Source organism: Salmo salar, chromosome ssa11 (assembly GCF_905237065.1).
Source record: "Salmo salar chromosome ssa11, Ssal_v3.1, whole genome shotgun sequence".
NCBI classification, from domain to species: domain Eukaryota; kingdom Metazoa; phylum Chordata; class Actinopteri; order Salmoniformes; family Salmonidae; genus Salmo; species Salmo salar.
Window position 1 is genome coordinate 101,465,863 of NC_059452.1, and position 23,503 is coordinate 101,489,365.

The 23,503-nt window shown below is 45.1% G+C and overlaps 1 protein-coding gene across 10 annotated transcripts in view; it reads right to left on the bottom strand.

Annotated features, from left to right (window-relative positions):
- The window catches only part of LOC106563781 (protein furry homolog), a 267,082-nt gene that overhangs the window by 114,959 nt on the left and 128,620 nt on the right, over positions 1-23,503 (bottom strand). For all 10 annotated transcript variants that reach the window (XM_045690192.1, XM_045690187.1, XM_045690188.1 and 7 more), the window contains exons 9-14: positions 20,262-20,360; positions 10,967-11,068; positions 10,019-10,122; positions 9,212-9,320; positions 7,506-7,592; positions 6,571-6,742 (exon numbers count right to left, since the gene is read on the bottom strand). In XM_045690192.1, the coding sequence (XP_045546148.1) occupies positions 6,571-6,742; positions 7,506-7,592; positions 9,212-9,320; positions 10,019-10,122; positions 10,967-11,068; positions 20,262-20,360 (673 nt within the window). The remainder of the gene's footprint in view (positions 1-6,570; positions 6,743-7,505; positions 7,593-9,211; positions 9,321-10,018; positions 10,123-10,966; positions 11,069-20,261; positions 20,361-23,503) is intronic.

Consider the following 23,503-nt stretch of genomic DNA (forward strand, 5'->3'; position numbering starts at 1 on the left):
TGGTCCCAGGGTACCCCTCTGTCAAGAGAGAGGTTATTGGCCCCAGGGTACCCCTCTGTCAAGAGAGAGGTTATTGGCCCAGGGTACCCCTCTGTCAAGAGAGAGGGTATTGGCCCAGGGTACCCCTCTGTCAAGAGAGTGGTTATTGGCCCCAGGGTACCCCTCTGTCAAGAGAGTGGTTATTGGCCCCAGGATACCCCTCTGTCAAGAGAGTGGTTATTGGTCCCAGGGTACCCCTCTGTCAAGAGAGAGGTTATTGGCCCCAGGGTACCCCTCTGTCAAGAGAGTGGTTATTGGTCCCAGGGTACCCCTCTGTCAAGAGAGTGGTTATTGGCCCAGGGTACCCCTCTGTCAAGAGAGTGGTTATTGGCCTCAGGGTACCCCTCTGTCAAGAGAGAGGTTATTGCCCCAGGGTACCCCTCTGTCAAGAGAGTGGTTATTGGCCCCAGGATACCCCTCTGTCAAGAGAGAGGTTATTGGTCCAGGGTACCCCTGTCAAGAGAGAGGTTATTGGCCCCAGGGTACCCCTCTGTCAAGAGAGTGGTTATTGCCCCAGGGTACCCCTCTGTCAAGAGAGAGGTTATTGGCCCAGGGTACCTCTGTCAAGAGACAGGGTATTGGTCCAGGGTACCCCTCTGTCAAGAGAGTGGTTATTGGCCCCAGGGTACCCCTCTGTCAAGAGAGAGGTTATTGGTCCAGGGTACCCCTGTCAAGAGAGAGGTTATTGGCCCAGGGTACCTCTGTCAAGAGAGTGGTTATTGGCCCCAGGGTACCCCTCTGTCAAGAGAGTGGTTATTGGTCCCAGGGTACCCCTCTGTCAAGAGAGTGGTTATTGGCCCAGGGTACCCCTCTGTCAAGAGAGTGGTTATTGGCCCCAGGGTACCCCTCTGTCAAGAGAGAGGTTATTGCCCCAGGGTACCCCTCTGTCAAGAGAGTGGTTATTGGCCCCAGGATACCCCTCTGTCAAGAGAGAGGTTATTGGTCCAGGGTACCCCTGTCAAGAGAGAGGTTATTGGCCCCAGGGTACCCCTCTGTCAAGAGAGTGGTTATTGCCCCAGGGTACCCCTCTGTCAAGAGAGAGGTTATTGGCCCAGGGTACCCCTCTGTCAAGAGAGTGGTTATTGGCCCCAGGGTACCCCTCTGTCAAGAGAGAGGTTATTGGCCCAGGGTACCTCTGTCAAGAGACAGGGTATTGGTCCAGGGTACCCCTCTGTCAAGAGAGTGGTTATTGGCCCCAGGGTACCCCTCTGTCAAGAGAGAGGTTATTGGTCCAGGGTACCCCTGTCAAGAGAGAGGTTATTGGCCCAGGGTACCTCTGTCAAGAGAGTGGTTATTGGCCCCAGGGTACCCCTCTGTCAAGAGAGTGGTTATTGGTCCCAGGGTACCCCTCTGTCAAGAGAGTGGTTATTGGCCCAGGGTACCCCTCTGTCAAGAGAGTGGTTATTGGCCCCAGGGTACCCCTCTGTCAAGAGAGAGGTTATTGCCCCAGGGTACCCCTCTGTCAAGAGAGTGGTTATTGGCCCCAGGATACCCCTCTGTCAAGAGAGAGGTTATTGGTCCAGGGTACCCCTGTCAAGAGAGAGGTTATTGGCCCCAGGGTACCCCTCTGTCAAGAGAGTGGTTATTGCCCCAGGGTACCCCTCTGTCAAGAGAGAGGTTATTGGCCCAGGGTACCTCTGTCAAGAGACAGGGTATTGGTCCAGGGTACCCCTCTGTCAAGAGAGTGGTTATTGGCCCCAGGGTACCCCTCTGTCAAGAGAGAGGTTATTGGTCCAGGGTACCCCTGTCAAGAGAGAGGTTATTGGCCCAGGGTACCTCTGTCAAGAGAGTGGTTATTGGCCCCAGGGTACCCCTGTCAAGAGAGAGGTTATTGGCCCAGGGTACCCCTCTGTCAAGAGAGAGGTTATTGGCCCAGGGTACCCCTCTGTCAAGAGAGTGGTTATTGGCCCAGGGTACCCCTCTGTCAAGAGAGTGGTTATTGGCCCCAGGGTACCCCTCTGTCAAGAGAGTGGTTATTGGCCCAGGGTACCCCCCTGTCAAGAGAGTGGTTATTGGTCCCAGGGTACCCCCCTGTCAAGAGAGAGGGTATTGGTCCAGGGTACCCCTCTGTTAAGAGAGTGGTTATTGCCCCAGGGTACCCCTCTGTCAAGAGAGTGGTTATTGGCCCAGGGTACCCCCCTGTCAAGAGAGTGGTTATTGGTCCCAGGGTACCCCCCTGTCAAGAGAGAGGGTATTGGTCCAGGGTACCCCTCTGTCAAGAGAGTGGTTATTGCCCCAGGGTACCCCTCTGTCAAGAGAGTGGGTATTGGCCCAGGGTACCCCTCTGTCAAGAGAGAGGTTATTGGAATCTCAGCGTGGAATCTCAGAATACTAGACATTGAGGACCCTGAGACTGAGACAGCCTCTGTCCGTGTGTGTCTAGTTTAGAACAGTGGTGGTGCAGGGCACCCTCATGCAGTTCCAGCAGGAATTTTACAGGATCAAAGAGAGAGCACAGCAGGAGAAGCTCTCTCTTGGTGACGGCTCCCCCACCACAAGTGAGTCGAACACAATAACACCCCCTCAACTAGACCCAGACAACAGTCCAGCTCAACAACACCCCCTGCACTAGACCCAGACAACAGTCCAGCTCAACAATACCCCCTGCACTAGACCCAGACAACAGTCCAGCTCAACAACACCCCCTGCACTAGACCCAGACAACAGTCCAGCTCAACAATAACCCCTCAACTAGACCCAGACAACAGTCCAGCTCAACAATACCCTCTCAACTAGACCCAGACAACAGTCCAGCTCAACAACACCCCCTAAACTAGACCCAGAACTGGAGGGGGAGATGTCTGCATTCTGGACTTTGGTGAGACAACTTCAACAGGAAGAGAAAGAGGCTCAGCAGCAGGAGAAGTAGAGAACACTAGAGGAGGAGGAGAAGATGAAACCTAGAGGAGGAGGAGAAGATGAGAACACTAGAGGAGGAGGAGAAGATGAAACCTAGAGGAGGAGGAGAAGATGAGACCTAGAGGAGGAGGAGAAGATGAAACCTAGAGGAGGAGGAGGAGAAGATGAGACCTAGAGGAGAAGGAGAAGATGAGACCTAGAGGAGGAGGAGAAGATGAGACCTAGAGGAGGAGGAGAAGATGAGACCTAGAGGAGGAGGAGAAGATGAGACCTAGAGGAGGAGGAGAAGATGAGACCTAGAGGAGGAGGAGAAGATGAGACCTAGAGGAGGAGGAGAAGATGAGACCTAGAGGAGGAGGAGGAGAAGATGAGACCTAGAGGAGAAGGAGAAGATGAGACCTAGAGGAGGAGGAGAAGATGAGACCTAGAGGAGGAGGAGAAGATGAGACCTAGAGGAGGAGGAGAAGATGAGACCTAGAGGAGGAGGAGGAAGATGAGACCTAGAGGAGGAGGAGAAGATGAGAATACTAGAGGATGAGGAGAAGATGAGACCTAGAGGAGGAGGAGAAGATGAGAATACTAGAGGATGAGGAGAAGATGAGACCTAGAGGAGGAGGAGAAGATGAGACCTAGAGGAGGAGGAGAAGATGAGAACACTAGAGGAGGAGGAGAAGATGAGACATAGAGGAGGATGAGGAGATGAGACCTAGAGGAGGAGGAGAAGATGAGACCTAGAGGAGAAGAAGATGAGACCTAGAGGAGGAGGAGAAGATGAGACCTAGAACAGCCCACATCAGATCCCAACCTCAACACCACAGCAGAACAGCCCACCTCAGACCCCAGCCTCAACACCACAGCAGAACAGCCCACATCAGACGCTGACCCCAGCCTCAACACCACAGCAGAACAGCCCACCTCAGACCCCAGCCTCAACACCACAGCAGAACAGCCCACCTCAGACCCTGACCTCAACACCACAGCAGAACAGCCTACATCAGACGCTGACCCCAGCCTCAACACCACAGCAGAACAGTCCACCTCAGACCCTGACCCCAGCCTCAACACCACAGCAGAACAGCCCACATCAGACGCTGACCCCAGCCTCAACACCACAGCAGAACAGCCCACATCAGACCCCAGCCTCAACACCACAGCAGAACAGCCCATATCAGACCCTGACCACAGCCTCAACACCGCAGTAGAACAGCCCATATCAGACCCTGACCCCAGCCTCAACACCACAGCAGAACAGCCCACCTCAGACCCTGACCTCAACACCACAGCAGAACAGCCCACCTCAGACCCCAGCATCAACACCCCAGCAGAACAGCCCACCTCAGACCCTGACCTCAACACCACAGCAGAACAGCCCACCTCAGACCCCAGCCTCAACACCCCAGCAGAACAGTCCACCTCAGACCCTGACCCCAGCCTCAACACCACAGCAGAACAGTCCACCTCAGACCCTGACCTCAACACCCCAGTAGAACAGCCCATATCAGACCCTGACCACAGCCTCAACAGCCCAGTAGAACAGCCCATATCAGACCCTGACCTCAACACCACAGCAGAACAGCCCACATCAGACCCTGACTCCAGCCTCAACACCACAGCAGAACAGCCCACATCAGACCCCAGCCTCAACACCACAGCAGAACAGCCCACATCAGACGCTGACCCCAGCCTCAACACCACAGCAGAACAGTCCACCTCAGACCCTGACCAAAACACCCCAGTAGAACAGCCCACATCAGACCCTGACTCCAGCCTCAACACCACAGCAGAACAGCCCACATCAGACGCTGACCCCAGCCTCAACACCACAGCAGAACAGCCCACATCAGACCCCAGCCTCAACACCCCAGTAGAACAGCCCACATCAGACCCTGACTCCAGCCTCAACACCACAGCAGAACAGCCCACATCAGACCCCAGCCTCAACACCACAGCAGAACAGCCCACATCAGACCCCAGCCTCAACACCACAGCAGAACAGCCCACATCAGACCCCAGCCTCAACACCACAGCAGAACAGCCCACATCAGACCCTGACCTCAGCCTCAACACCACAGCAGAACAGTCCACCTCAGACCCTGACCAAAACACCACAGCAGAACAGCCCATATCAGACCCTGACCACAGCCTCAACACCGCAGTAGAACAGCCCATATCAGACCCTGACCACAGCCTCAACACCCCAGTAGAACAGCCCATATCAGACCCTGACCCCAGCCTCAACACCACAGCAGAACAGCCCACCTCAGACCCTGACCCCAGCCTCAACACCACAGCAGAACAGCCCACATCAGACCACAGCCTCAACACCACAGCAGAACAGCCCACCTCAGACCCCAGCCTCAACACCCCAGCAGAACAGCCCACATCAGACCCTGACCTCAACACCACAGCAGAACAGCCCACATCAGACCCTGACCTCAACACCACAGCAGAACAGCCCACATCAGACCCTGACCTCAACACCACATCAGACCCTGACCCCAGCCTCAACACCACAGCAGAACAGCCCACCTCAGACCCCAGCCTCAACACCACAGCAGAACAGCCCACCTCAGACCCTGACCTCAACACCACAGCAGAACAGCCTACATCAGACGCTGACCCCAGCCTCAACACCACAGCAGAACAGCCCACATCAGACCCCAGCCTCAACACCACAGCAGAACAGCCCACATCAGACCCCAGCCTCAACACCACAGCAGAACAGATAAATGAAGAACCACCAACCCTCCTAGTAGCCCCCATGAAAACCCCTCGACACTCCTTATGGACTCGAATGGGAAATACGTACAAGAAAATAAACTTTTCCCTAAACACACAGTGGCTAAACTCTGGTGCCCAAACACCCAGCGCCCTAGACCTGCTATCTGAGGACGGACTAGGTTCCTCCAGCCACAACATAATTCACACAGGCACAAACCACCTGAGAGCACAGCAACAAACAGCACTCAAGGGAGTGACTGAAAAAGCTTCTTCCACTTTCCACTCTGCTACCACATAAAGACTTTTAACCTGTCATTTGGTATTGTGTTTTAAGTTATTGTCCTGCTGAAAGGTGAATTTGTCTCCCAGTATCTGGTGGAAAGCAGACTGAAACAGGTTTTCCTCTAGGATTTTGCCTGTGCTTATCTCTATTCCGTTCTTTTTATCCTAAAAAGTCCCTAGTCTTTGCCGATGACAAGCATACCCATAACATGATGCAGCCACCACCATGACGAGTGGTTCTCAGTGATGTTTTGTGTTGGATTTGCCCCAACTATAAGGCTTTGTATTCAGGACTGCGCCACTCTGGTGTATTGATACACCATCCAAAGTGTAATTAATAACTTCACCCTGCTCAAAGGGATACTTAATGTCTGCTTTTCTTTTTACCCATCTACCAATAGATGCCCTTCTTTGTGAGGCATTGGAAAAGTTACCTGGTTTTTGTGGTTGAATCAGTGTTTGAAATTCACGGCTCGACTGAGGGACCTTACAGATAATTGTATGTATGGGGTACAGAGATGAGGTTGTCATTCACACACACACACACACACACACACACACACACACACACACACACACACACACACACACACACACACACACACACACACACACACACACACACACACACACACACACACACACACACACACACACACACACACACACCTATGAGTTGGGCTTCGTCCTCAGTGAGCGTCTTGCTGAGGTAGGTCTTCTTCTTCTTCAGAGAGTTTCCAGAGGGAAGAGTGGCTCCAGTGTTGGGCATGGGAGGCTCCCCGTCCTTCTGCTGCAGGGCATCAGCTATCACCAGGAAGGCCCTCAGACCTATGTTCATACGCTACACACACACAACACACACACACTATTAGTATACATGGGAGGCTCCTTCTGCTATAAGCATCAGGTCAGTGGTGTAGTGCAGTTAGCGAGGCCCCTCTCTGCAAGGTCCGAACAAGGAAAACCATTTTTTAAAGGAAAATAGCTATCTACTTGAACTTCTACACATGTTGCCATGGGGCAGAGAAAATGTTGCTGTTTTAAAGCTAATCTCATGCTATTCTACACATTTTGCCCAAGAGGGTGAAAGAACATTTTGCCGTTTTAAAGCTGCACTATGCAGAAATCGCTCCGCCATTTTCTGTTTGCTAAAATTCAAAAAGTTCACCTAATTTCAGTTTAGGTGACAAAACAAGCAAGTATTGTGTTGTGTAGAGAATCATTTTACCATCTAAACTGCTTTGGTATATTTTTTCCAAAACCAAAATGATTTTATTTTCAGCTGTTTGAAGCTGGTGAACAAAACTGAAAAGTAAAAGACGCAAAAAACAAAACTTAATAATGGTAGGCACAGAAATAGCGCAAATAGAACATATTTACTATCATTTCTTAGACTTGCTTTCAATGAGAATGACAGATCTATAACTTACATTTCTAAGTGAATTCGGTCAGGTCACCCAAAAACGTACATATTGCAGATTTAAAGCCACTTTCCTGTAAACAAATGAAATAATTGTCCAATGGCTTATGAAATGCCCAAAATGCTATCTGAAGTAGACCCGAGCTTTAGGGGCACCGAACCTTCCTGCCACTGTGTTTGTTACCTCTGGGTTGAGACTGAAAGCTTTGGCAGGCTTCCCGACACACAGCAGGTCAAAGATGATCTCCTTCATGGCAAAATCGAGTCTTTCCTGAAGAAAGAGGAGGAGAAGAGGACCAACATTGCAGAGTACTGTTAGGAGACAGAGGAGTGAGTGAGTGTGTGAATGGATGTCGGTGTTTGTGTGTGTTTCTCTTAAATGTGTCTGTGTGTGTGTGTGTGTGTGTGTGTGTGTGTGTGTGTGTGTGTGTGTGTGTGTGTGTGTGTGTGTGTGTGTGTGCGTGTAAGGATTTTAATGATTTCCACACATGGGGAATTTATTTATACTTAATAGAAAAATGTACAAATTAGCTTCCTTCTGTACGCCTATATCTGTACAGCAGACGCAGTAGCCTATCTGATCAGTATAAAGAACTTAATGTTGGTGTTGTATCACGCCGCTGGCATATCTCTATCTGTCTATCTGGGGCCTAAACTTCTCTTCCATATTAAGTTCATACAATGGACACCTAAGCCTGGAGGTCTATGCATGCAAGAACCTGATGTATTTAGTGCTGAAATCTCTGACAGATGAACCGTGAGGTGGAGAATTATTGTTTTAGGAAAGTAAAAAAACACAAAACAATAGGCTATAATGTTTTGAATATATGCTACACATCCAAACACAAGGAATAGTGTTTTTGTAATTATTTATAGGCTGTTTTGAGGGAGACTTAAATGACTATGAGGTTAAAGTGCAGATTGTCAGTCATACCGCCAAGACATGCTAACCTCTCACCATTACAAATATCATATCCCAAATAACAGGGGAGGTTAGCATTTTGGGGGGGGGTATGATATTTGTGCGTCTGTCATTATTCACGATTCATTCAGGATTATGCGTAATCACGGTAGCATCCACATTAATGTAGAAGTGTTCAGAACCATATTATTTTCTTATTTACAATAAAAGTGACTCCAAAATGACACAATACATAATTTACCATTCATTTCTATTGGGCACAAAATAATCTGAAACACAACCAAAACAAACAGCAGATGCATCCAACCAGTTTGTAGAGTCACAAGCTTAATGTAATCATTGCATGTTAGGAATATGGGACCAAATACTAAACGTTTGACCACTTTAATACACATATTAGTGAATTTGTCCCCATACTTTTGGTACCCTAAAATGTGGTGACTATGTACAATAAGTGCTGCCATTTCTAAATGGTTTACCCGATAAAGTACCCTCAAATGAAAGCTGACAGATCAGTCTTCTCTTTTCAGCAGTAGGCAAATGCTTTCCAAACGGTAGACCTATGTTTTTCTCGCAATTGTATTTTGAAATTTCTGAAAAGCAAACTGACAGCAGCAACCAACCATAGAAATATAATCCATAGATTGCAGTTCCCGTTCAAATCCGGACTCGCAGCCATTGCTAGAGTACCCATGAGTTTAACAGTCAAAGTACCAAGGTTCCAAAATCCTTCAAATATAGAACCGCAACGACCTGCTCTGTATGTGGCATGAATTCTGTTCAAATTGTGGCCTTCCGGACTGTAAGCGCTTGTGATAAAACTTAGAAACTATTGATAATCTGTAAGTAAACGATGCTCTCTGGTGTAGTATTGTGAATACTTCTATTTCTGTCTGTTCAGAGTAATATTTGAACACCATCTGGATATATTCCGTCCGGTTTGTTTGTTGTATGTCCATAATACACACCTGGGCTATAAATTGTATGATCTTGACAAAGATGTTGAGTGGCATGTCTCTGGGTACGACACTACGACTGCCCTTAGGGAACAGAGTGGTGGTGATGGACGTTAGACGACTAGAGAGAACCAGAGAGAGAGCAGGAGGAAGGGAGAAAGAGAGAGCAAGAGAGAGAGAGAGAGGGGGGAGCGAGGGAGAAAGAGAGAGAGAGACAGAGAGAGAGAGGGGGGAGCGAGGGAAAGAGAGAGAGAGACAGAGGGAGAGAGAGAGAGAGAGAGAGAGAGGGGGGGGGGAGCAAAGAGAGAGAGAGAGAGAGAGAGAGAGAGAGAGAGAGCGAGGGAAAGAGAGAGAGAGACAGAGGGAGAGAGAGAGAGAGAGAGAGAGAGAGAGAGGGGGGGGAGCGAGGGAGAGAGAGAGAGACAGAGAGAGAGAGAGAGAGAGAGAGAGAGAGAGAAGGGGGAGCGAGGGAAAGAGAGAGAGAAAGGGAAGTGAGGGAGAAGAGGGTGAGAGAGTGAGAGGGAGGAAGAGAGAGAGACAGAGAGAGAGAGAGAGAGAGAGAGAGAGAGAGAGAGAGAGAGAGAGAGATGGATTAATATCACACAACAGAAGCAATACATGACATCCTTTTTGTATAATACTGAAGGACAGCATACACATGTACAGGCCCCAGAACAGCTACTGAAAAACCTGGGATACACAGGAAACAGACGAGCATGGTGGATACTGTAACCTATGTACAGGCCCCAGAACAGCTACTGAAAAACCTGGGATACACAGGAAACAGACGAGCATGGTGGATGCTGTAACCTACAGTACCTCTGTGTTCCGGTGTTGCTCTCACACTTGATCCTGATCATGTAGACCCAGAGGAGACGGTAGAGAGCCTCCAGAGCCACACGGGCCATCTTGGGATCCTTATTCTGGAAACACACACCTCAAGAGTTAGTCACGCGTCAACAGCACACAGTAGCACTGGTCTGGTTTCACATCACGTTAGTTGAATTACCACTGACATACTGTTTCACCATAGGATGATAGTGGAAGGATTTGTTCAAGCATTACCCACTGTGCCACTGTCTATCCCATTAGTGAGGGACAGTTCAGAACAGAACCCAATAACACTCTGAGAATAAAAGGTGCTGTCTAGAACCTAAATGGGTTCTCCGGCTTGTCCCCAGAGGAGAACCATAAACAACCCTTATGCTGTATCCTCCAGGCACCCTGACATCTATTCCTTTTCAACTTAAACACGGTCTACCGAACAGTCACCTTCCTCCAACAGCACAGTTAATAAGGGGGGCTGAGGTGGTGTGAGTGTGTGTATGTGTGTGTGTGTGTGTGTTGAGGTGTGTGTGTTGAGGGGTGCGTGAGTGTGTGTGTGTGTGGGTGTGTTTGTTGACATGTGTGTGTATTGAGGTGTGTGTTGAGGTGTGTGTGTGTGTGTTGAGGTGTGTGTGTGTGTGTGTGTGTGTGTGTGTGTGTGTGTGTGTGTGTGTGTGTGTGTGTGTATTGAGGTATATCTCTCTATTAGACAGTGTTTCCCAAACTCGGTCCTGGGGACCCCAAGGGCTCCACGTTGTGTTTTTGCCCCCTAACAGACACAGTTGATTCAAATCATCTAACTTAATGATGAGTTGGTTACTAGAACCAGCTGTGTCGTGTTAAGGGGCAAAAAACAAAACGGGTTATATACCACCTTCGCTCTCGTTGTCGAGGTGTGTGTGCGGTATGGGTGTGTGTTCGTGGATGGGTTCGTGTTCTGACCTTGAGGTTGGAGAGACAGTTGTTGAGGAAGATGTGCCATCTGTTGAGGAAGAGCTGCTTCTGACTGACACACAGCAGACAGGTAACCAATGGATACAGAGCCTGGAGACAGAGAATAACAACTCATCATGGATCCATACACACGACATGACATTACACGACATGCCATTACATTACACGACATGCCATTACATTACACGACATGACATTACACTACACGACATGCCATTACACGACACTACATGACATTACACTACATGACATTACACTACACTACATTACACTACACTACATTACATTACACTACATGACATTACACTACACTACATGACATTACACTACACTACACTACATGACATTACACTACACTACATGACATTACACTACACTACATGACATTACACTACATTACATTACACTACATGACATTACACTACACTACATGACATTACACTACACTACATGACATTACACTACACTACATTACATTACACTACACGCCATTACAATACACTACATGACATTACACTACATGACATTACATTACACTACACTACATGACATTACACTACACTACATTACACTACACTACATTACATTACACTACACTACATGACATTACACTACACGACATTACACTACACTACATGACATTACACTACACTACATGACATTACACTACACGACATGCCATTACACTACACTACATTACACTACACTACATGACATTACACTACACTACATGACATTACACTACACGACATGCCATTACACTACACTACATTAAATGACACTACACTACACTACATGACATTACACTACACGACATGCCATTACACTACACTACATTACATTACACTACACTACATTACATGACATTACACTACACTACATGACATTACACTACACTACATGACATTACACTACACTACATGACATTACACTACATGACATTACACTACACTACATGACATTACACTACACGACATGCCATTACACTACACTACATTACACTACACTACATGACATTACACTACACTACATGACATTACACTACATGACATGCCATTACACTACACTACATTAAATTACACTACACTACACTACATGACATTACACTACACGACATGCCATTACACTACACTACATTACATTACACTACACTACATTACATGACATTACACTACACTACATGACATTACACTACACTACATGACATTACACTACATGACATTACACTACACTACATTACACTACACTACATGACATTACACTACATGACATTACACTACACTACATGACATTACACTACACTACATTACACTACACTACACTACATGACATTACACTATACGACATGCCATTACACTACACTACTTCACACAACAGTACATGACATGACATTACATTACACGACATTACATTATACGACAGGACATGGTATTACACTACATTACACTACACTACACTACACGACATGCCATTACACTACACTACACGACATGACATTACACGACATTACATCACACGACAGGACATGGCATTACACTACATTACACTACACTACATGACATTACAATACACTACATGACATTACACTACACTACATGACATTACACTACACTACATGACATGCCACTACACTACATTACATTACACTACATGACATGCCATTACACTACACTACATTACATTACATTACACTACACTACACTACATGACATTACATTACACGACAGGACATGACATTACACTACATGACATTACACCACGGTACATTACACTACACTACATGGTATTACACTACACTACATGATATGACATTACACTACACTACATTGTTTTACACTACATGATATTACATGACATTACACTACACTACACTACACTACATTACACTACACTACATGATATTACACTACACTACATGATATGACATTACACTACACGACATTACATGACATTACACCACACTACATTACACTACATGACATTACACTACATTGTTTTACACTACATGACATTACACTACATTACATGCCATTACACTACATTACATGCCATTACACTACATTACATTAGACTACATTACACTACATTACATTACACTACACACCATTACACTACAATACATTACACTACACTACATTAGACTACACTACATTAGACTACATTACACTACAGTACATGACATTACACTACATTACACTACACTACATTACACTACACTACATTAGACTACATTACACTACAGTACATGACATTACACTACATTACATTACACTACACAACATTACACTACACTACATTACACTACAATACATTACACTACATTACAATACAAAGCATTACATTACATTACATTACACTACATTACATTACATTACATTACACTACACTACATTAGACTACATTACACTACAGTACATGACATTACACTACATTACATTACACTACATTACATTACATTACATTACACTACACTACATTACACTACACAACATTACACTACATTACATTATTTTACACTACATTATTTTACATTACATTATTTTACACTACATTATTTTACATTACATGTACTCATTCATTTGTTCGCTTGTCCGTTCTTTTATTCGTTGGTTCATCCGTTCATGTTCCTTTCGTTCGCATGTGTCACGTCCTGACCAGTAAAAGCGGTCATTTGTAATTGTAGCATGGTCAGGGCGTGGCAGGGGGTGTTTGTTTTGTGTGTTGGGTTTTTTTGGTTCTAGGGGATTTTGGTTCTAGTTTTCTATTTCTATGTTTCTTTTTCCATGTGTGGCCGAGTATGGTTTCCAATCAGAGGCAGGTGTCTTTAGTTGTCTCTGATTGGAAGCCATACTTAGGCAGCCTGTTGTTTTTCCTGTGGGTTGTGGGTGGTTGCTTTCTGTATAGTCTGTGTACCTTGCAGAACTGTTGATTGTCAGTTTGTTGTTTTCGTTTAAGTGTTCACTCTCTTTAATAAATACGAAGATGAGCACTATACCCGCTGCGTTTTGGTCACCTTTCATCCACGCCGGTGACAGCATGTAGGATCATTTATTCGTTCATTCATTAATTCATTCATACAGCCGGCTACTTCTTCAGCGTCATTACACATCAGAACAACAAGGTTGTATGGAGTTTCAGGTTGGTGCCAGCCGTGGACCTCTCACACCTGTGTGTCTGTTTCAGTGTTAGTGTCTCACAGTGACCATTAAATATATTGTATTACATTAAGTCTCAAATACCACTCTCAGACCGACAGGTAATGTTTTTAAACTGGTTGAGGTACGATAGGAATGTATCAGATGAGTAGTCTGTCAGTACATATCATCTGATACGTTGTCTGTCTCTCTCCTCCTTCCTTCCTTCTCTCCCTCTCTCAATGTCTCTCTCTGTCTACCTCTCTCTGTCTCTCTCCTTCCTTCCTTCTCTCCCTCTCTCAATGTCTCTCTCTGTCTACCTCTCTCTGTCTCTCTCCTTCCTTCCTTCGCTCCCTCTCTCAATGTCTCTCTCTGTCTACCTCTCTCTGTCTCTCTCCTTCCTTCCTTCTCTCCCTCTCTCAATGTCTCTCTCTGTCTACCTCTCTCTGTCTCTCTCCTTCCTTCCTTCTCTCCCTCTCTCAATGTCTCTCTCTGTCTACCTCTCTCTGTCTCTCTCCTTCCTTCCTTCGCTCCCTCTCTCAATGTCTCTCTCTGTCTATCTCTCTCTGTCTCTCTCCTTCCTTCCTTCTCTCCCTCTCTCAATGTCTCTCTCTGTCTACCTCTCTCTCTCTCCTTCCTTCCTTCCTTCTCTCCCTCTCTCAATGTCTCTCTCTGTCTACCTCTCTCTGTCTCTCTCTCTCTTTCTCACTCGCTCTCTCTGTCTCTTTCATACACACACACTATCCAGCTCTTCTGTCTCTGTCTTTCTCACCCTCGCTCTCTCTCTCTTTCTCACTCTCTCTCTCTGTCTCTTTCATACACCCACACTATCCCAGCTCCTCTGTCTTTTTCTCTCTCCCCACAACCTTCTCCAACTCTCTGAGTCAGTCAGTAGAGTAAAGATTGAAGGGTAGGGGTGTGGCGGTATGAGGAAGAACAACATGTAGGGACAAACAAACAGCGTGTTATTATCTTTCTGCTCTTTTAGGTCCCGTCAGCTCTGGCATGACAGGGTAGTGTGTGTGTGTACTCATCTGGAACATGTGAAAAAAAACATCTTGGTAAAGAAGGAGTGAGGAGGAGGAAGAAGAGGAGGAGGAAGAAGAGGAGTGACAGGCAGTCTATTGAAGTCTTAATGTCTGGATGGATGGTATTTGAAGAATCCCAAACAAAACAAACATGTTCAGTATGCGGGTGACATATCTAGGACCATTCGAAGGAGGTAGTGAAAGCCAGAAGGAGGTAGTGAAAGCCAGAAGGAGGTAGTGAAAGCCAGAAGGAGGTAGTGAAAGCCAGAAGGAGGTAGTGAAAGCCAGAAGGAGGTAGTGAAAGCCAGAAGGAGGTAGTGAAAGCCAGAAGGAGGTAGTGAAAGCCAGAAGGAGGTAGTGAAAGCCAGAAGGAGGTAGTGAAAGCCAGAAGGAGGTAGTGAAAGCCAGAAGGAGGTAGTGAAAGCCAGAAGGAGGTAGTGAAAGCCAGAAGGAGGTAGTGAAAGCCAGAAGGAGGTAGTGAAAGCCAGAAGGAGGTAGTGAAAGCCAGAAGGGGACAAATAAACAACCACACACAAAAACAAAAACAACTATTGAAAGAAACCAGCAGCCTATAAATATATCAATGGGCTGTGTCCCAACACCACGTACCCCCCTCCTCTCATTCATTAATACTATGGGACCAGACTATACCTGGAGTCTATTCATTAATACTATGGGACCAGACTATACCTGGAGTCTATTCATTAATACTATGGGACCAGACTATACCTGGAGTCTATTCATTAATACTATGGGACCAGACTATACCTGGAGTCTATTCATTAATACTATGGGACCAGACTATACCTGGAGTCTATTCATTAATACTATGGGACCAGACTATACCTGGAGTCTATTCATTAATACTATGGGGACCAGACTATACCTGGAGTCTATTCATTAATACTATGGGACCAGACTATACCTGGAGTCTATTCATTAATACTATGGGACCAGACTATACCTGGAGTCTATTCATTAATACTATGGGACCAGACTATACCTGGAGTCTATTCATTAATACTATGGGACCAGACTATACCTGGAGTCTATTCATTAATACTATGGGACCAGACTATACCTGGAGTCTATTCATTAATACTATGGGACCAGACTATACCTGGAGTCTATTCATTAATACTATGGGACCAGACTATACCTGGAGTCTATTCATTAATACTATGGGACCAGACTATACCTGGAGTCTATTCATTAATACTATGGGACCAGACTATACCTGGAGTCTATTCATTAATACTATGGGACCAGACTATACCTGGAGTCTATTCATTAATACTATGGGACCAGACTATACCTGGAGTCTATTCATTAATACTATGGGACCAGACTATACCTGGAGTCTATTCATTAATACTATGGGACCAGACTATACCTGGAGTCTATTCATTAATACTATGGGGACCAGACTATACCTGGAGTCCATTCATTAATACTATGGGACCAGACTATACCTGGAGTCTATTCATTAATACTATGGGACCAGACTATACCTGGAGTCTATTCATTAATACTATGGGACCAGACTATACCTGGAGTCTATTCATTAATACTATGGGACCAGACTATACCTGGAGTCTATTCATTAATACTATGGGACCAGACTATACCTGGAGTCTATTCATTAATACTATGGGACCAGACTATACCTGGAGTCTATTCATTAATACTATGGGACCAGACTATACCTGGAGTCTATTCATTAATACTATGGGACCAGACTATACCTGGAGTCTATTCATTAATACTATGGGACCAGACTATACCTGGAGTCTATTCATTAATACTATGGGACCAGACTATACCTGGAGTCTATTCATTAATACTATGGGGACCAGACTATACCTGGAGTCTATTCATTAATACTATGGGACCAGACTATACCTGGAGTCTATTCATTAATACTATGGGACCAGACTATACCTGGAGTCTATTCATTAATACTATGGGGACCAGACTATACCTGGAGTCTATTCATTAATACTATGGGACCAGACTATACCTGGAGTCTATTCATTAATACTATGGGACTAGACTATACCTGGAGTACATTCATTAATACTATGGGACCAGACTATACCTGGAGTCTATTCATTAATACTATGGGACCAGACTATACCTGGAGTCTATTCATTAATACTATACCTGGAGTCTATTCATTAATACTATGAGACTAGACTATACCTGGAGTCTATTCATTAATACTATGGGACCAGACTATACCTGGAGTCTATTCATGAATACTATGGGACCAGACTATACCTGGAGTCTATTCATTAATACTATGGGACCAGACTATACATGGAGTCTATTCATTAATACTATGGGACTAGACTATACATGGAGTCTATTCATTAATACTATGGGACCAGACTATACCTGGAGTCTATTCATTAATACTATGGGACCAGACTATACCTGGAGTCTATTCATTAATACTATGGGGACCAGACTATACCTGGAGTCTATTCATTAATACTATGGGACCAGACTATACCTGGAGTCTATTCATTAATACTATGGGACCAGACTATACCTGGAGTCTATTCATTAATACTATGGGACTAGACTATACCTGGAGTACATTCATTAATACTATGGGACCAGACTATACCTGGAGTCTATTCATTAATACTATGGGACCAGACTATACCTGGAGTCTATTCATTAATACTATACCTGGAGTCTATTCATTAATACTATGAGACTAGACTATACCTGGAGTCTATTCATTAATACTATGGGACCAGACTATACCTGGAGTCTATTCATTAATACTATGGGACCAGACTATACCTGGGGTCCATTCATTAATACTATGGGACCAGACTATACCTGGAGTCCATTCATTAATACTATGGGACCAGACTATACCTGGAGTCTATTCATTAATACTATGGGGACCAGACTATACCTGGAGTCTATTCATTAATACTATGGGACCAGACTATACCTGGAGTCTATTCATTAATACTATGAGACTAGACTATACCTGGAGTCCATTCATTAATACTATGGGACCAGACTATACCTGGAGTCTATTCATTAATACTATGGGACCAGACTATGCCTGGAGTCTATTCATTAATACTATGGGACCAGACTATACCTGGAGTCTATTCATTAATACTATGGGACCAGACTATACCTGGAGTCTATTCATTAATACTATGGGACCAGACTATACCTGGAGTCTATTCATTAATACTATGGGACCAGACTATACCTGGAGTCTATTCATTAATACTATGGGACCAGACTATACCTGGAATCTATTCATTAATACTATGGGACCAGACTATACCTGGAGTCTATTCATTAATACTATGGGACTAGACTATACCTGGAGTCCATTCATTAATACTATGGAGTGGCATAGACTGACCAGTACAGTAATAGAGTGGTATAGACTGACCAGAACTGTAAAATAATGGTATCGAATGATCAGTACAGTAATAGAGTGGTATAGACTGACCGGTACAGTAATAGTGTGGTATTAGACTGACTAGTACAGTATTAGACTGACCAGTACAGTTATAGAGTGGTAGAGACTGACCAGTAAGTAAAATAGTGGTATAGACTGACCAGTACAGTAATAGAGTGGTATAGACTGACCGGTACAGTAATAGTGTGGTATAGACTGACCAGTACAGTAATAGTGTGGTATAGACTGGTCAGTACAGTAATAGTGTTGTATAGACTGACCAGTACAATAATAGACTGACCAGTACAATAATAGACTGACCAGTACAGTAATAGATTGACGAGTATAGTAATAGACTGACCGGTACAGTAATAGTGTGGTATAGACTGACCAGTACAGTATTAGACTGACCAGTACAGTAATAGACTGACCAGAACAGTAATAGTGTGGTATAGACTGACCAGTACAGTATTAGACTGACCAGTACAGTAATAGTGTGGTATAGACTGACCAGTACAGTAATAGTCTGACTAGTACAGTAATAGATTGACCAGTATAGTAATAGACTGACCAGTACAGTAATAGAGTGGTATAGACTGACCAGTACAGTAATAGACTGACCAGAACAGTAATAGTGTGGTATAGACTGACCAGTACAGTAATAGTCTGACTAGTACAGTAATAGATTGACCAGTATAGTAATAGACTGACCAGTACAGTAATAGAGTGGTATAGACTGACCAGTACAGTAATAGAGTGGTATAGACTGACCAGTACAGTATTAGACTGACCAGTACAGTAATAGAGTGGTATAGACTGACCGGTACAGTAATAGACTGACCAGTACAGTAATAGAGTGGTATAGACAGACCAGAACAGTAATAGTGTTGTATAGACTGACCAGTACAGTAATAGACTGACCAGTACAGTAATAGCCTGACCAGTACAGTAATAGATTGACCAGTATAGTAATAGACTGACCGGTACAGTAATAGTGTGGTATAGACTGACCAGTACAGTAATAGACTGACCAGTACAGTAATAGTGTGGTATAGACTGACCGGTACAGTAATAGACTGACCAGTACAGTAATAGTGTGGTATAGACTGACCGGTACAGTAATAGGGTGGTATAGACTGACCGGTACAGTAATAGAGTGGTATAGACTGACCGATACAGTAATAGAGTGGTATAGACTAACCGGTACAGTAATAGAGTGGTATAGACTGACCGATACAGTAATAGAGTGGATAGACTAACCGGTACAGTAATAGAGTGGTATAGACTAACCGGTACAGTAATAGAGTGGTATAGACTGACCGATACAGTAATAGAGTGGTATAGACTGACCGATACAGTAATAGAGTGGTATAGACTGACCGGTACAGTAATAGAGTGCTATAGACTGACCGGTACAGTAATAGAGTGGTATAGACTAACCGGTACAGTAATAGAGTGGTATAGACTGACCGGTACAGTAATAGAGTGGTATAGACTGACCGATACAGTAATAGAGTGGTATAGACTAACCGGTACAGTAATAGAGTGGTATAGACTAACCGGTACAGTAATAGAGTGGTATAGACTGACCGGTACAGTAATAGAGTGGATAGACTAACCGGTACAGTAATAGAGTGGTATAGACTGACCGGTACAGTAATAGAGTGGTATAGACTGACCAGAGAGTGTTTCTTCCTAGAGGACAGGTCCAGCGTTGTGTCATACAGACTCTCTACGAAGTTCCTCAGACACGGAACATTCACCTCGTTCTTCACCGTCTGGAAGGTCAAAGGGAAAAGATCATAGGTCATACACAGAGCAGAGGAGTTACACATAGACCTATGTACAGGACAGGTACAGTATATAGATATGAGAGATTTCAAGACATGGTATAGAGATAGGTACTGCAGCTACGGGGCGACTAATATCTCCAGTGACATTATTTGATTGATTAGGCACATTACCACATGATTACATACAAGTAGAGATAGAGGTACCCTATATTAGACATGAGAGACTCAAAGATATGAGAGAGATATGAGAGGATTTGAGAGGATATGAGAGGATATGAGAGGATATGAGAGGATATGAGAAGATATGAGAGGATATGAGAAGATATGAGAGGATATGAGAAGATATGAGAGGATATGAGAGGATATGAGAAGATATGAGAGGATATGAGAGGACATGAGAAGATATGAGAGGATATGAGAGGATATGAGAAGATATGAGAGGATATGAGAGGATATGAGAAGATATGAGAGGATATGAGAAGATATGAGAGGATATGAGAGGATATGAGAGGATATGAGAGAGATGTGAGAGGATATGAGAAGATATGAGAAGATATGAGAGGATATGAGATAATATGAGAGGATATGAGGGGATATGAGAGAGATGTGAGAGAGATGTGAGAGGATATGCGACTGGTATAGAAACAGACTGGTACAGATACAAACTGGTGTAGAGACAAACTGGTATATAGACAGACTGGTGCAGTGACAGACTGGTGTTGATACAGAATGGTACAGAGACAGAATGGTACAGAGACAGAATGGTACAGAGACAAACTGGTATATAGACAGACTGGTGCAGAGACAGACTGGTGTTGATACAGACTGGTACAGAGACAGAATGGCACAGAGACAGACTGGTGCAGTGACAGACTGGTGTTGATACAGACTGGTGCAGAGACAGAATGGTACAGAGACAGACTGGTGTTGATACAGACTGGTACAGAGACAGAATGGTACAGAGACAGAATGGTACAGAGACAGACTGGTATATAGACAGACTGGTGCAGTGACAGACTGGTGTTGATACAGAATGGTACAGAGACAGAATGGTACAGAGACAGACTGGTGCAGAGACAGAATGGCACAGAGACAGACTGGTGTTGATACAGACTGGTGCAGAGACAGACTGGTACAGAGACAGACTGGTGTTGATACAGACTGGTGCAGAGACAGAATGGTACAGAGACAGACTGGTGTTGATACAGACTGGTGCAGAGACAGACTGGTGTTGATACAGACTGGTGCAGAGACAGAATGGCACAGAGACAGACTGTCCATTTATAGGTGTAAATCAGAGACAGAATGGTACAGAGACAGAATGGTACAGAGACAAACTGGTATATAGACAGACTGGTGCAGAGACAGACTGGTGTTTATACAGAATGGTACAGAGACAGAATGGTACAGAGACAGAATGGTACAGAGACAGACTGGTGCAGAGACAGACTGGTATATAGACAGACTGGTGCAGTGACAGACTGGTGTTGATACAGACTGGTGCAGAGACAGACTGGTCTTGATACAGACTGGTGTTGATACAGACTGGTAAAGAGACAGAATGGTGTTGATACAGACTGGTGCAGAGACAGAATGGTACAGAGACAGACTGGTGCAGAGACAGACTGGTGTTGATACAGACTGGTGCAGAGACAGACTGGTACAGAGACAGACTGGTGCAGAGACAGACTGGTATTGATACAGACTGGTGCAGAGACAGACTGGTGCAGAGACAGACTGGTGTTGATACAGACTGGTGCAGAGACAGACTGGTACAGAGACAGACTGGTGCAGAGACAGACTGGTGTTGATACAGACTGGTGCAGAGACAGACTGGTGCAGAGACAGAATGGCACAGAGACAGACTGGTGTTGATACAGACTGGTGCAGAGACAGAATGGTACAGAGACAGACTGGTGTTGATACAGACTGGTACAGAGACAGAATGGTACAGAGACAGAATGGTACAGAGACAGACTGGTATATAGACAGACTGGTGCAGTGACAGACTGGTGTTGATACAGAATGGTACAGAGACAGAATGGTACAGAGACAGACTGGTGCAGAGACAGAATGGCACAGAGACAGACTGGTGTTGATACAGACTGGTGCAGAGACAGAATGGTACAGAGACAGACTGGTGTTGATACAGACTGGTGCAGAGACAGACTGGTGTTGATACAGACTGGTGCAGAGACAGAATGGCACAGAGACAGACTGGTGCAGTGACAGACTGGTATATAGACAGACTGGTGCAGTGACAGACTGGTGTTGATACAGACTGGTACAGAGACAGAATGGTACAGAGACAGAATGGTACAGAGACAAACTGGTATATAGACAGACTGGTGCAGAGACAGACTGGTGTTGATACAGAATGGTACAGAGACAGAATGGTACAGAGACAGAATGGTACAGAGACAGACTGGTGCAGAGACAGACTGGTATATAGACAGACTGGTGCAGTGACAGACTGGTGTTGATACAGACTGGTGCAGAGACAGACTGGTGTTGATACAGACTGGTGTTGATACAGACTGGTGCAGAGACAGAATGGTGTTGATACAGACTGGTGCAGAGACAGAATGGTACAGAGACAGACTGGTGCAGAGACAGACTGGTGTTGATACAGACTGGTGCAGAGACAGACTGGTACAGAGACAGACTGGTGCAGAGACAGACTGGTGTTGATACAGACTGGTGCAGAGACAGACTGGTGCAGAGACAGAATGGCACAGAGACAGACTGGTGCAGTGACAGACTGGTGTTGATACAGACTGGTACAGAGACAGAATGGTACAGAGACAGACTGGTGTTGATACAGACTGGTACAGAGACAGAATGGTACAGAGACAGAATGGTACAGAGACAGACTGGTATATAGACAGACTGGTGCAGTGACAGACTGGTGTTGATACAGAATGGTACAGAGACAGAATGGTACAGAGACAGACTGGTGCAGAGACAGAATGGCACAGAGACAGACTGGTGTTGATACAGACTGGTGCAGAGACAGAATGGTACAGAGAAAGACTGGTGTTGATACAGACTGGTGCAGAGACAGACTGGTGTTGATACAGACTGGTGCAGAGACAGAATGGCACAGAGACAGACTGGTGCAGTGACAG